The sequence below is a fragment of the Erithacus rubecula genome (genome assembly GCF_903797595.1).
Source record: "Erithacus rubecula genome assembly, chromosome: 6".
Classification (NCBI taxonomy): Eukaryota; Metazoa; Chordata; class Aves; order Passeriformes; family Muscicapidae; genus Erithacus; species Erithacus rubecula.
Window position 1 is genome coordinate 52529132 of NC_136688.1, and position 13303 is coordinate 52542434.

The following is a 13303-nucleotide window of genomic DNA, read 5'->3' on the forward strand; positions in this document are numbered from 1 at the left end:
ACACTGACAGAAATCTCTACCTAGAAAACATTAGCAAATCTTGAATATACAAAACACCTCTTCCCCATGCCCACCTTTGCCTCCTGCTTGGATGTGAAGAATGATTTTGTTTGTCAAGTTGGCAAATAAGAGAAACACTGGTTTCAAGCTCCCTATCACCAGGATGGTCTTTCTGATCTGTTTTGAGAGCACCTAACAGTGTCCTGCCTTACAAACATCAATCCAGTCAAATGTGCTCATTTTCAATGTAAAGATCGTAAGAAAGACTATACAAAGAAGCATTTACTGTTAAAAATCAATCTTTAAAAATGTAGGGGCATAAAAGTTCTGTTTAATATAAGAGAGAACAATTATAATATATATTCATAATTTTTTTTTTCCCAATTACTCGCAATTCTCTGTGTCCAGGAATTTCTTAAAGGAGCCGGGTACAATACCCTTACCTGAAAAAAAAATACTAGGTCCTTAGAAGCAGTCTTCATGTCCTGAATTTAAGAAGGAAAAGGAAATAGGATATCCCAAAGCTGGGAGTCACTCTGAGCCTTGCAGTCCCCTGAAGCTATTGAAGAGGGAATGCTCCACATTATAATGTTAATAACACTTCTCAACCAAATCACATCAACATATTACATATAAAAGCCCTGTGGAGCATGAAGATTCTTCCTCTTATAACGTTATTCTCCCTCTCCTTGTAGCAGTTTCTGCCTATTTCCCAAAGCAGCCCTGGGTTTGTTTTTGACAGGCTGTGCATGTGTGTGTGAAGCTCTATCTGTCCTTTTAAGCTAATGGTGGTTTTGGCACTCACAGTGCCCCCAGTTGCTCTGCTTGCTGTGCACAGCACAGAGTGATTTAGGACTTGGGCACTGCAGCAGACACCTGAACTGAGCACATTGGAGCGACTCAGAGCAGCAAGCCCAAGCCAGCACACATGTGGAATGGGCCAGCACTGCCTGTATCATTTTCCTTTTTATTTTAGTATCTGTTAAAAGCAATTTGAGACAGATTATGATGCACCCACAAGACATCTTTTCCCCCTAGCTGTCAAATTCTGAGCGCTAAGCTGGAAACAGAGGGGAAGCCGCAGAAAGCTCCAGCGCTGCCTTTAACAAGCAAATATGTCACTTTACTGAAAAGCTGTCACTGCAATAGCTCTGCACTTCAACTGGCAGGGAGGTGCCACCTGTAGCCTCCCACGGCTGCAGACCAGCATTGGTACCCGCAGGCTCATGCTGGTTTAAGAGAGAACAAGGACCAGAAAAAACCCCCATGTGATTAAAATCTCTTTGCATATGTTTTGCTTGTGGGTGGGCAAATTAAACTGCACCTTTCTCTGCACCACAGACAGGCAGCACTCTTCCAAGTGAGGCTAATAAACATTCTAATTTTGGGGGACAACTCCAGTTATCCAAATCTCTTTGTGATTTAAAGCCCAACTTTTTCCAAAAAGCCTAATTACAAAGCAAATGTTCTGGATTACCCAAGCCCATATTCATACACATATCCAGCATTACTGGAGATGGTGGGGAACAAAGGTTAGCACACAAACACCTCTTGGCAGCTGACAAAATCCAACTTGAATCCATGGGATTACACTTCAGGTAAATTCTGCAAGACCCTCTTTGGACAACCCAGAATGTAGGCAGCAATTACTCACAGACTCTCCATTTGCACAGCGTGCCTACCACAGATGCAAACACTAATGGGACAGAGCAAAGCCAGAGTCTAGACTCCTTGGATAGGTCAAGGTCACAAACAGTCTCAATTAGCACACAGTTTTCTCTAAAAGATTGGAATATTTGAAATTTCATGATAGTTTTCAGAATAATCCAAATCATTACTACTATGGGACAATTTATGAAGGCTTTCTCAGTCCTATGGATATATAAAACAGCTTGTGTGTCTCCAGCTTGTGTGATTTCTCTTCTGTACAGGGAACTGGATCAACTACCAAATGACAAATAACTTTACTCAAAACATTTGAACCCCATTGTCAGCTTTTTAGCTTAAACTGCATAAAACCAGCAAACCCTCAAGCAGTCAGCTTGTCAGCTGGGTGAAAACGGGGACAACTTCCTGTTTAGAATAGGAATTCAGATCTACTTTTCACATTATACTGAATAAACTCCATGGAACTCTGTCCTACCCTCATGACTGCATGCAGCTCTCCCTCAAGGGATACTTTGAAAGGGCTGAGGTCTAACATCTTACCCACGCTTTCAAGGCACAAAAACTTGTTTTATGATTTTTCAGTTCCTTTAGCCACACAGATCTGTGAGGAAGTGAAAGAAGAGAAGGAAACAGAGGCTTCTCTGTAGCTGTACATAGGCACTGGACAATGCTCCCACTACAATATGGGAACTCAGTTTCTGCAAAGTTTCTTACCTGCTCCCACCAACTGGAGGGACAACCAAACTGTGTTCAGAGATCAAATTAGATCTGATACCATGAGGAGCTGCTAGGGAAAGCAGGGAAATCAGGAAAGGCTGGGATTGAGTGAGACCATGTGGCACCAGTAGATGGGAACCTTGAATTAGCAGACCCACATTTTAGTTGGCTGCATTTCACAAGTGTTATGAAAATGTAGCTGTTGAGAATTGGATGTGAGAGGACAAGAGCACACCACCCTTAGAGCACAAAGCAGGGCATCTTGGAGGAGTGAAACAGTTCTCTGAGAAGGAAAGGGCAGTGAGGCACAGACAACTGATGAAACACATTCATACAGGAAAAGCTGGGCTCTGTGAATTCAGTGGCTCCCACTGAAAAGCCAACAAACCCAGTGAGTCTCAAGGAAAACCCAGAGAAATACCATGGAGTGCAGACACCTTGTATCAGTCCTTTGCCTCACACAAAAACAGTATTAGGCTTGGATTAATGTAAGAGCCTACACTTGTCTGGACTAGTCTTGAATGTTGACATTAGATTGAAAAGGAAGGAAAAATGCAATGGGAAAGAAGAGCCCATCTTCTACTACTGCTTCTAGGAAGTTTGGCTTCAGATGCTCAGGAACCAACTGTGACTCTGGGCTTGCAAGGGAGGCATCAGTCAACAGAAAGAAATGGCAGCAAGAGTTCAAAGGAAAAGCCATTTTAAACACTTACATACTCTCTAAATTTGAAAGCTATTTTGATCACATCCTATTTTTTCAGCCATAAAACTATGCAGCTCATTAAGAGATACTCCTATCTTTGCAAAATAAAAATCCAGAAGTAATCCGATTACAGTATTTTAAGTTGTTGCTAAAAACAACTACAAACCTTTTCTGTGGAGGGTTTCTGTGTACCTTTAGAGAGCAACAAAATTTGAAACATTTGATATATCCACAGCTACAATTCACCTTGGGAGAACAGTTGGATAAATACCTTTTTCTCATATACATCTTGCCAAACAATGCCAGCAAAGAATTTGTGCTGCATAATCTCCTTGGCATCATCAGGACCACCACCTAACCTGTAGGAAGCAAAATAAGTAATTAAATGTTTGAGTACAGTTATTTTTCTAATGCAATTTTTACTGCAGTGTACTGAAGAAATTCTGAGTTTATATAATGCATTTGGGAGCAGTTCTAACATTTGCTATGTGTTTGGTGTTTTGTGCAAGGCCTATTTTAGGCTTCAACACAGTTCCACTTAAAGATTTAAAAACAGGCTAACAAACAGATTTAGAAAAAGTGTCTCTCTTAGACAAAGAAAACAAAAAAACCACCAGAATTCAAAAGATCTGTCCTTCAGGAAAGATGCTGTCCTGGGGACCACAGCAGATCCTGTAAAATTAAAGGTCTGAGCCACAGATCCTTCTCTCTATATTAACATGCAACTACCCCTTAGACTTTTCTAGAGCACAGTGATGCCAGCACTAAAACTGAATTTGAAGTGAAAGAGAGACAAGGCTTTTTTAAGGCAAACTGATTTATGCAACCTGATTCAAATTTCCATTAAAGAAAACAGTTGACAACTGCAGTGATAATATCACAGCATATGCAAATCTTTCCTCCTTCTTGGCTTCAGGAAAGCACAAAGGGTGTTTTATTGACTTGAGGTATATCAAGATAAAGCACTTTTATTCCAAAATAAAACTGTCCACACAGCTTATAGATGCAATCAGTTTAGCTGCAGTGTTTAGCTAACTGATGCTTAAATTTTGCTGTGGAGGTTAAAATGTTCTCTAAAAGACTGAACCACATCTGCAAGCAAAGACAGGCACTGAGAAAACAAAACAGATACTGGGTAATCAGCAGGAGACTCAGGTAACAAGGTTAAAACAACGCTGGGGTGTTACCATGTTCACCCAGGCTGATCTCCAGGATCTGCCTGTTCTCCCATGCCTGGTGCCACTGGCAAACTGAGATACTGACCCCATTTCAAGAGCTTGAAGCAATTCCTCTACAAGACTTAACCAGAGTTATACTGCTACAGACATCAGGGACAAGCCTGTTCTCTGGGCCCAAAGCCAAGACCTGGCCAGGCTCATCCACTGCTGCACAACATCTGGCCCTGAATGTCCTCTGGCCACGTGGGGTGACCCCATGCCCCACTTCATGATTATCTGTGGATGGAGGGGAGGGGCTTGGTTCAGAATATCAGAGAAAAGATGAAGGCTGTGCTAAAACCCATTGAAGTGGTATTTTTACAGCGTGAGACTGCATGCTCTGGAATGCAGCATGAAAGCAGAATGCTGTTGGGACAGCACTGGATGACTCTTCAGCCTGGAGAAGTCAAATACTGCATCACTTTGTTCTCAGTGATGATGGATCCTGATGCATTCAACCCCTCAGCCATGCCTGAGCACCATGTGCAGAGAAGGCAAACTGGCAGAGGCCACAGCTGTAGCAGAGACACCCAGCAGCAGAGGTGCCTGACAGTCTTCCTTGCCCTGTTCCATCACAGTGTCACAGCAGCTGAAGGGGTTTGCTCCTTATCATCCTTTAGGAGATGTGCAGTGGAACAGCTCCCCAGCCTTCCAATACTTGGGTGACTCTGTGCTCCCCAGGTGAGCTCTAAGACCAACCCAAGTCCATCTGAGAGCCCCAGGGGCCAAACCAAGCTGGACCAGGGCTCTCCCAGCTGCCTGGCAGCACTTTCTACAGCTGCAGAGCAGCCTGGAACAGAGACAAACTCCAGGGCAGCCTGGGAACAGAAACAAACTCTGTGAGTAATCATTTCTCGGCTGGTTCCCCCCAGGTCTAGTCGCTCTGCCAAGTCTCTACCAGACTCCTTGCTGCTTCCACAGCACAATGATGGCCAGTGAGGAGTCAATTCTCTATCCACAGATGCACAGGAGTTCAGCAGTGACTCTGAGCTGGGCAGCACCTGAATGGGGTTCTGCAGAAGCAGGCAGGAAGGCTGGCTGGCTGCTGCATGTACAAGGGCTTTGCAGAATATGTTATCTAATATGAGCCTGCGTTCCATGAAGGGCAAACACAGATTCAGGGAAATGCCAAGAAAGACTCCAGATGTTTTACTTACCTTTTAAAAATTACACAAATCTAGTCAAAGTGACTGGTGAAACAACAGAAACCTCGTATTTTGGATATGGATTTATTCCAAAATACAGTTTTGTTTTACAGAATTATTAGGAAAGGTCCCTCTCAAAGAGAACAAAATTAAATTGGCAACTAATGCAAAAATCACGGTTAAGCAGCAGTGAGAATGTAAAGAGCAGCAGGTTTGTCTTTCATAGGGACATGCAATAAATAAAGAAAAATGCAGCAGAAATGAGAGCTCTGAAGAGATTTTTGGATAATAAAGTTAAATTCTGCACATTTAAGTCCTCAGACAGAAACAAAAATAGTATATATAGGACTTGAAAAGCAAAAGCTACAGAAATTTGCAGTATACAAAGAAATATAATAGAAAGTACAGAGGCCAAAAAGCAATTTAAAGAAAAACAAGAGAAAACATCCCTCAAAATCTAACCAATTCTGGTTACTCATTCAATTTCTATCTACACTTGAGAGACTTTCTTATTTTACTTAAATCCAAAAGTGAAATTATTAATAAAGTGCAACATCAATATTAAAATGAAATGATTTTCACATTTTAAATTTTTATGAAACTGCATATTGCTTTTAAGTCCCTTTACCCATTTAATGGCGAATGTCTGTGCTCCATAAACTGAGGGCAATCAACCATCATTCCACAGATATATCATGTAGTAATAATTTTTAAAATTTGCTGTACTGTATTTTTTAACATATGTATATAAATATAGTCTATAAACACATACGAAGATTGCAATTAGTGGATCAAATGAAACATATTTGCCCATGTAGAAGTAAACAGTGCTCAGCTCCCAGGTCCATTCCTAGCTCTTGAAAAAGAAACCAGCACACTTCTAGTTTTCCAGCCTTCACATGATTTCTCTGAGTCACCCTTGCCCCCAAACCTGGTTCTACAATGGCACAAACATCCCCACCAGGCTCAAGAACAGCCCAGCAAATGCTGTTGGTGTTCACCAGCTCCAAGCACAGACTCCCATTTCTCCTTCTCTGATACAGTCAGGATGGACACCAGTAACTTATCTTACTATAGCCCTTACCTTCAGAGGCTTCTAATAGCCACAGGAAGGATTTGGGAGCTGTATCCACATCAGTTTCCTGTGAATGGCACTATCAGCACAGAGAAGCTCTGTCTGCCTTTGAGAACAGCATGATTTGAAGACTGCAGATTTGGAAGGAAAAGGCCACATTCTTCCCAAAGCCCTGCACACAGTCTTTGGGTGCTTTCCTGCTCAGAGATTAAAACTTTTGGAAAGCCTAATGCAGCTAATTCCCAGCTCTCTGCTGAGTTTTACCTCCTCACTGACCCTGTGTCACCATATGTGACACAAACATGGTAGATTCAAAAAGCACTGAAAAAACTTTGCAACACAAGTAATCAAGAGGAGTCGTGTTTGAGGTTGCTGAAGCTTGGGAAGTCTCTAAAGTAGTGGTTTCTGGAAAGCTGGGAGAAGAAAGCTCTTTAAACTTGCTTTTTATGTTTTTCTCAGCTTCAATTTAGATCTCTGTGGGTGAACTGTTTGAGTTTTAGACTGATTTGTCTAAATTGCTGTGGACAGAACTGATTTAGACTAAAATTATCATATACAACAGCTAAATCTCAGCCTGTCTCAAAGCACCTGTGGTGAAACATGAAGACTTGAACATTTTGCACTTCAGCTGATACACAGGACACTGGAGCTGTCTGGAGACAGAAGCACTTTCCTACTCAAGGCACACACATTTCAGAACAAACACCAGTCACTTGACATGTGTAGCTCCAAAACTCTGCATGTCCACAAGGCATCCAAGTGTGCTGTCCAAGAGGACCAGCTCTTCAAGGTTATCTCCTCCCTCTGGCCACCAGCCAGCTGGGACCACCTGCAGGCCCCTGAAGTCCCCACAAGTGTCATCTCCAACTCCTCCAACAGCAGCAGTGGCTGTGAGAGCTGCAGGGGGCTCAAGAGCCATCTGACCTTCCTGTAGCAGAGCAGCACAGAGGACACACACACACAGCTCAACTACACATCTCCTCCCTTCACCAGGGAAAAAAACAAAGAGTTTGGTTTTCATACAAGCAAGGGCTTGATTGACTCTGACATTCCTGAACATCTGTGACCAAAGTTTTGTGTGGATATGGAAAGAACCATCATGGCTAGGGAAGAATGAAGTACCAGATCTTTGTGTGACTGCAAGAACTGATCACCAGGGCCCAGGGAGCACCATAGCTCTTTGAACAGGTTTTTGAAATGCTGCATCTCTTCCTTTGGTTCTTGCTGCATGGCAAGGTCCAACAGCACCACAGAGGCAGGTGAAGCAGCCTGTGGCAAACCCCACCTGAGAGAGCTGAACAACCCTGGCCTATGACAGGGACTAAGGCACACAGTGAAATCCAACAATCAAAATTCAGATTAAACCATCCTGAAGTTCTCTCAGTTAAAAACTGCCAAGATTCAAAGCTTGCAAGACACTGACTACAAACCCACCCACCTATCTAAACTTAGCCCTTTTACATGGGGTGCTCTGATCCATGGCCACCTTCACAGATTGCAGTCCCCACAGCTAGAGGAAGAAAAATAAAATGTAAAAACTTTGTTGTTTCATGTATGAAAAAATGCTCTGATTACCTTCTTTCATTTGATCCATGCCATGAAGAAGAAAAGGGGAATTTCAGGTCACATTAACAGGAAATATTTACAGAATAGACTTTTTCCTTCTTAGGAAAATTAGGGCTCACATTACAAGATTAATAAACTTCCATCAATCCCAAAAGAAACTTCAAAATTCCTTTTCTCTTACAAAATGGATTTCATATGACCAAATTTAGAAAACAGCCATGATTAAAAGCAGAATGTAATTTATTGTTCTTCACATTTTCTCCATATGCCTGGGAGCTTGAGACTGAACTGATATTGCTGAACACAGAGTGCTAACACTGTTTCTCTAAATCCAGCTCAGGTTCAACAGGTCATTTTTCAGATTTAATTCATTGACATAGATCACAATTCCCTAGCTCCTTAATATTTAACTTAAACTGTCCTGGCACTGAGCTTCATTATATCCACCAGTATTGTTGGGTTGGTTGCTTTTTTTTTTTTTTATTTTAGGGGAAGTGACAACATCTCCCAGTTTCCTTTTTCTCATGGTTTTGGCTGCCTCCTCCATCTCATCCTCTGAAGTTCATCCAAAGTTATGCTGCCAATTCTGATGCTTTCTGCCACAAACATTACAGTGAAACCAACTTCTGTCCACCACTGGGCTTTGTGGAAGAGGAGATTTCTGTTGAATTACACAGTGGCTCCCCAAAGCACCAGACTATCACACATTACATAACTTTTCAGTGAATGTATTTCAGTAGCTCTCTGGCTGTTTTTTGTCCATATGGCTCACTGTGAGTCAACCCACCCCAGCACTCAGACCACCCAAAAAAAAGAACATAACACTACAAGGGCAGGATGCAGGACTTCTGCCTCTAGTGCTTCCAGATCAGCTCTCCATGCTGCTTGAAATGTCACAAAGTGCAGGGGATTTGCCTAACCAACACTTCAGTCAGAAGTTAAGGGAATGGTGACTGGGGAGAAACCAGTATTTAAGAATAGTCCATGATCCAAAAAAGCTTGGGAAGCACCAGTGTAATTAGGCATAATTACAATAAGGCATGTGTGCAAGCTTGTCTAGTCAACAGTTATTTCTATCAGCAGCATGAAAATCATCTGTCTACCAGATCAGAGCAGTGCTGCTTCCAAGCCTGCAGAAGATACATGTGAAGAAGTGGCTATTTGTATAAAGTGAGCATATTGTGGAGTAATTATTGGCATTGGGAAAATCTCGTAATTAGAAATGAGTGGGTGTTCTTTGTTTGTAAACAAATTGCATTTTGATTCATCAGAGATGCTCCTTTAAGAACAAACTGCAGCAGATGCTGCTTGTGTTCCCAGTGATTGAAAGGCCCCACCTGAATAAGCTATGAAAGGGTCACAATTGCATTTAACCCAGTGCTTTAGTGGACAGGAATGCTGTTGGCAGGGGCTGCAGCCAGGCTCACAGAGCCTGGGGGCTGCTCATCAATTACACAGCCTCCTGCTGGAGCCCCCCTCACAGGCGCCAGCTTCACGAGGGGCTGCAGCTGCTGCCACCCCGGACAGGGCTGCAGCCCTGCCCTGCTCCCAGCACCACCAAGATTACAAACTGTGGATCTGCACACCTCCCAGCAGCATTTTCCACCGAAAAATAGTGATGGCAATAGTCTACAATGATGACAGAAATGCTTGCTACAAGTATCCAGGTAGTGGCAAACCCCTTTTTCCTGCTATGTGCACACGAATGCATGGAGACTAAACAAACACCAGAAAGCAAACAGGAATTCTCTGCTTGCACCTCACATGAAAGGTTTCCTCTTTGGGGCCCATTAACAGTGGAAGGTTCAGGACAGATCAGGGGCAGAGTCACAATATTATTTGTTTTACAAATGTCTGGGTTGACAAGATGGCAGATTTTTAAACTGATGTTTATCTCTGTGTGAAGGTCAACATCCTTTTTGGATCATGTTCTATTTTCTGTTTGTTAGTTATTAGGGGCTCTTTTTGTGTTTTCCTCTGTTTTTAAATCAAGGATTATTTTTTTTAAATATAGCAATAAAAGTAAAACAAAAACAAAAGAAGGAAATAGGAAAAGTCAATTGGGCATGGTATAAACTCCACCACAAAGATGGTACAAACACCACCACCTACTGTCCAAAGCAGGATGCTAAATCACTGGCAGAGATCTAGGCAAAAATTCAAGAAAGGGACAGCAGTCTCAACTGCAATAGAAGGTAAAAGCATTTGGTGTAGAGCATCTTAAAACTCACAGCAGCCACTGGATTCATCAAGCCCAAAGGTAGTGCTAACTTTCTTTTTCCCAGGCTATAGTTTTGCTTTAATGGTAGCCACCACACACTGAAATTTAGCACCAAAGCTGCTTCATGTCACTATTTACACTGTCAGCTCATACAAAAGGTTAAAAAAAAAAAAAGAGTAGATCCACTTGCTGCATCTTGTTGGATAATCAATTTGAATGGATTAAAAATAAAATTACATTTTTTTTTCTCAAATACCTTAAAAAAAGTGCAACTATTAAGCAACAGCCTCACCTTTGCTTAGGATCTTTCTTCAGCAAACCTGACAAGAGGGATTTTGCTTCAGGTGACAATGTGCGTGGAAATCTGATCTCCTCCATGAGGATGAGTTCAAAGAGCTTTTCATGGTCCTGATTGTAGAAAGGGAGCCGACCACACATCATTTCATACATCACAACTCCTAAACCCCACCAGTCCACTGCACGGCCGTAGTCGTTATCCTCCAGAACCTGCAGAATGCAAGGAAAAGCCTTTAGAAGATACTCCCAAACCAGGCATGAACACAGAACTCAAGAGGCAAAAATTTACCCCAGCAAGTCCACCTTTCACAACACAGCCAAATCTACCAGTAGAGTATTTGCAGAAGAACCATGTGAAAAGAACTGGCATCCATGCTCACCATCCTAGATGAGCAGAGTGGGGAAGAAGAGGCAGCAGGATTGTTAGAGCAGCTTCCTTGTCTTCCTTCTCCCACCCTCCCTCACATTATGGTCATGATAAGCACAACCTTTGAAAGTCCAAAGAACAAGAACTGTTCTCACATTACAGAGCCAGCTGTTAAACTCTCACTTATTTATCACAAACTGTTCCAAATGAGATCCAAGTTTTTAAACCACAAAGGAGCCAGTACAGGGAGAAAAGGACATCAACCTGTTCCTTCACATTCAAAAATCCAAACATATCCATCATCTTATCAACCTGCATCCCAAAGGGGTGGCTCTGCACATCTTAAAAGACCACCCACAAATACTCAATGACTAATCTACATTAAACACTAAGATCCAGAACACCATTCCTAACATTTGACTGGCTCTAAGGCTGTAAAACAGCAGCCAAATTGTCTGGAAATGTTTCTCCTCCAACCCTTTTGCCCTGCTCCAAAGGCACTCCTGCCTCTGCTTAGAGGGCTGCAAACACAGGAACAGTCAGTGGGGTGGATTTCTGCCAGGTCTCACAGCAACAGGAGCCCAGCACAGCTCATTCTTCCCTTCCCCTGGGCACTTCTACCTAGCAAAGCAGCAGCTGGTGCAGGGACCCAGGACCCCAGCAGCACCCTCCACCTCTCCTGCCTGCTCCAGAGAAGCCCTGCCACAGTGCATTTCTGACCTTCTGCACAGTGGATTGCTGAAGGGAGTGGGGAGAGTTTTGTGGCTTGTGCAGTGGATGTTACAAGGACTTTCTCTAGACTCTGTGTCTCCTATGCAGTTGTCTGTAGCTGACACCAACATCTCATGTTCCAGATCCTGTCCTCAGGTTTTAGTTCTGATCTTTACTCCTTGCATGGGCCTGCACTGAGCTGCTTACACTTGCTAGGAGCACAAACCACAACTACACTATCATCCTGTTTTCTTGTTGCACAGTGTCTGTGTGAGCTTTCCATTCCTGCAATTCAGAATACTTAACACTCAAAATTAAAAAGGTAAAAGAGCCAAAGTCAGTTCAAGTTTAACAAAAGCAAGATCTTAACCTCTTGCAAATCTTGACATAAAGGTTTTGCACATAAAAAAAGAAGCATTGAGGCACTTCACGTAACAACTGTTTGCACTCTGCCTCCCTTTATTCCCTAATTATTCCCCTTAATTATCTGAACGAGGGAGAGAGCCTGCAGTAAAAATCAAAAGGCTGCCAGGTATTAGATTACCCCACGTCGGTCTATTTAGGGCATCCCGGGCCGTATGATTCACAGCAAACGACAGCTGGCCGTGCAGCTGCCCCTCCATGTAGGGCCGGCACAGCTGCCGGCAGCGGCATTCCAGAGCCCGTCCTTCCCCAGCCCCGGGCTCCCGGCTCCTGTGACAATGCAGTTCCTGCTCTGAGTCACCCTGCTCGACCAGCGCTTCCTGCTCACACTCCCCTACACTCGCCTTACCCAAAATAAAACACTCACACGGCCTCCGATACGCGTTTTTACTTTTTAAATTGATGCAAGAGATGCAATAGGAGAGACTGAAAGAAAAAGAAAACCAGAGGCCTTTGTTGTGCATGTAGTTAATGTTACAGGTGCTTTTGAAATGCAGTGAACACTTCAGATGTTACTTGAAAAAGTGCATTAATACTCTGTATTATAAGCTAGATTACTAACTACAACGATCTCCTTCACCTCCATTAATTTTAAACAGAGTATAAAATGCTTATTTCTTCAAAGTTCTTTAGCACAATGAGCATATCATCACATTAGTGATTGCACAGAAGAGAGCAATGGTGTGAGTATCAAAACTGCACCATAAAAAAACAAGATTGCACCCATCCACACTGCATAGCTGGGGAGCAGTAAAGTAACAAGGTCATTTCACTTAAATTAAGGGATCATCATTTCCTAACGAGCAGCTCTAGACTGTTGTGAGATGGAATTCGAAAGAGAAGGCAGAACAGCTGTAAACATCACAGCCATTGATGCATCTGACACATCAAAGTTGACATGGTTCAGTCACTGTCATCCATGCATGAGATTCCAGTATGAACCTAAAAACAACGATGCAACAACTGTACAGACACACTGCTGTGCTGGACTCGAGTTACAAATGCAGACAAGAGCATCAACATCCCTCCTTTAAAGGCTGCATGACCTTAAACACATGGAAGATCACTTGCACAAAATCTCCAGATTTTTTTGTATGCTATCAGCCAGATGACAACCAGAATTTAACACTCCAACTCACAGATGGGGTTTGCAAGTAAGGGAGAGAACTGAGTTAATCAAAAGGATTTGTCCT

General features: G+C 42.7%; 1 protein-coding gene across 2 annotated transcripts in view; it reads right to left on the reverse strand.

The window, feature by feature from the left end:
* Nucleotides 1–13303, reverse strand: part of AKT1 (AKT serine/threonine kinase 1) — a 76321-nt gene that overhangs the window by 2736 nt on the left and 60282 nt on the right. For both annotated transcript variants that reach the window (XM_079307709.1, XM_079307710.1), the window contains exons 11-12: nucleotides 10605–10819; nucleotides 3360–3447 (exon numbers count right to left, since the gene is read on the reverse strand). In XM_079307709.1, coding sequence (XP_079163835.1) covers nucleotides 3360–3447; nucleotides 10605–10819 — 303 coding nt within the window. The remainder of the gene's footprint in view (nucleotides 1–3359; nucleotides 3448–10604; nucleotides 10820–13303) is intronic.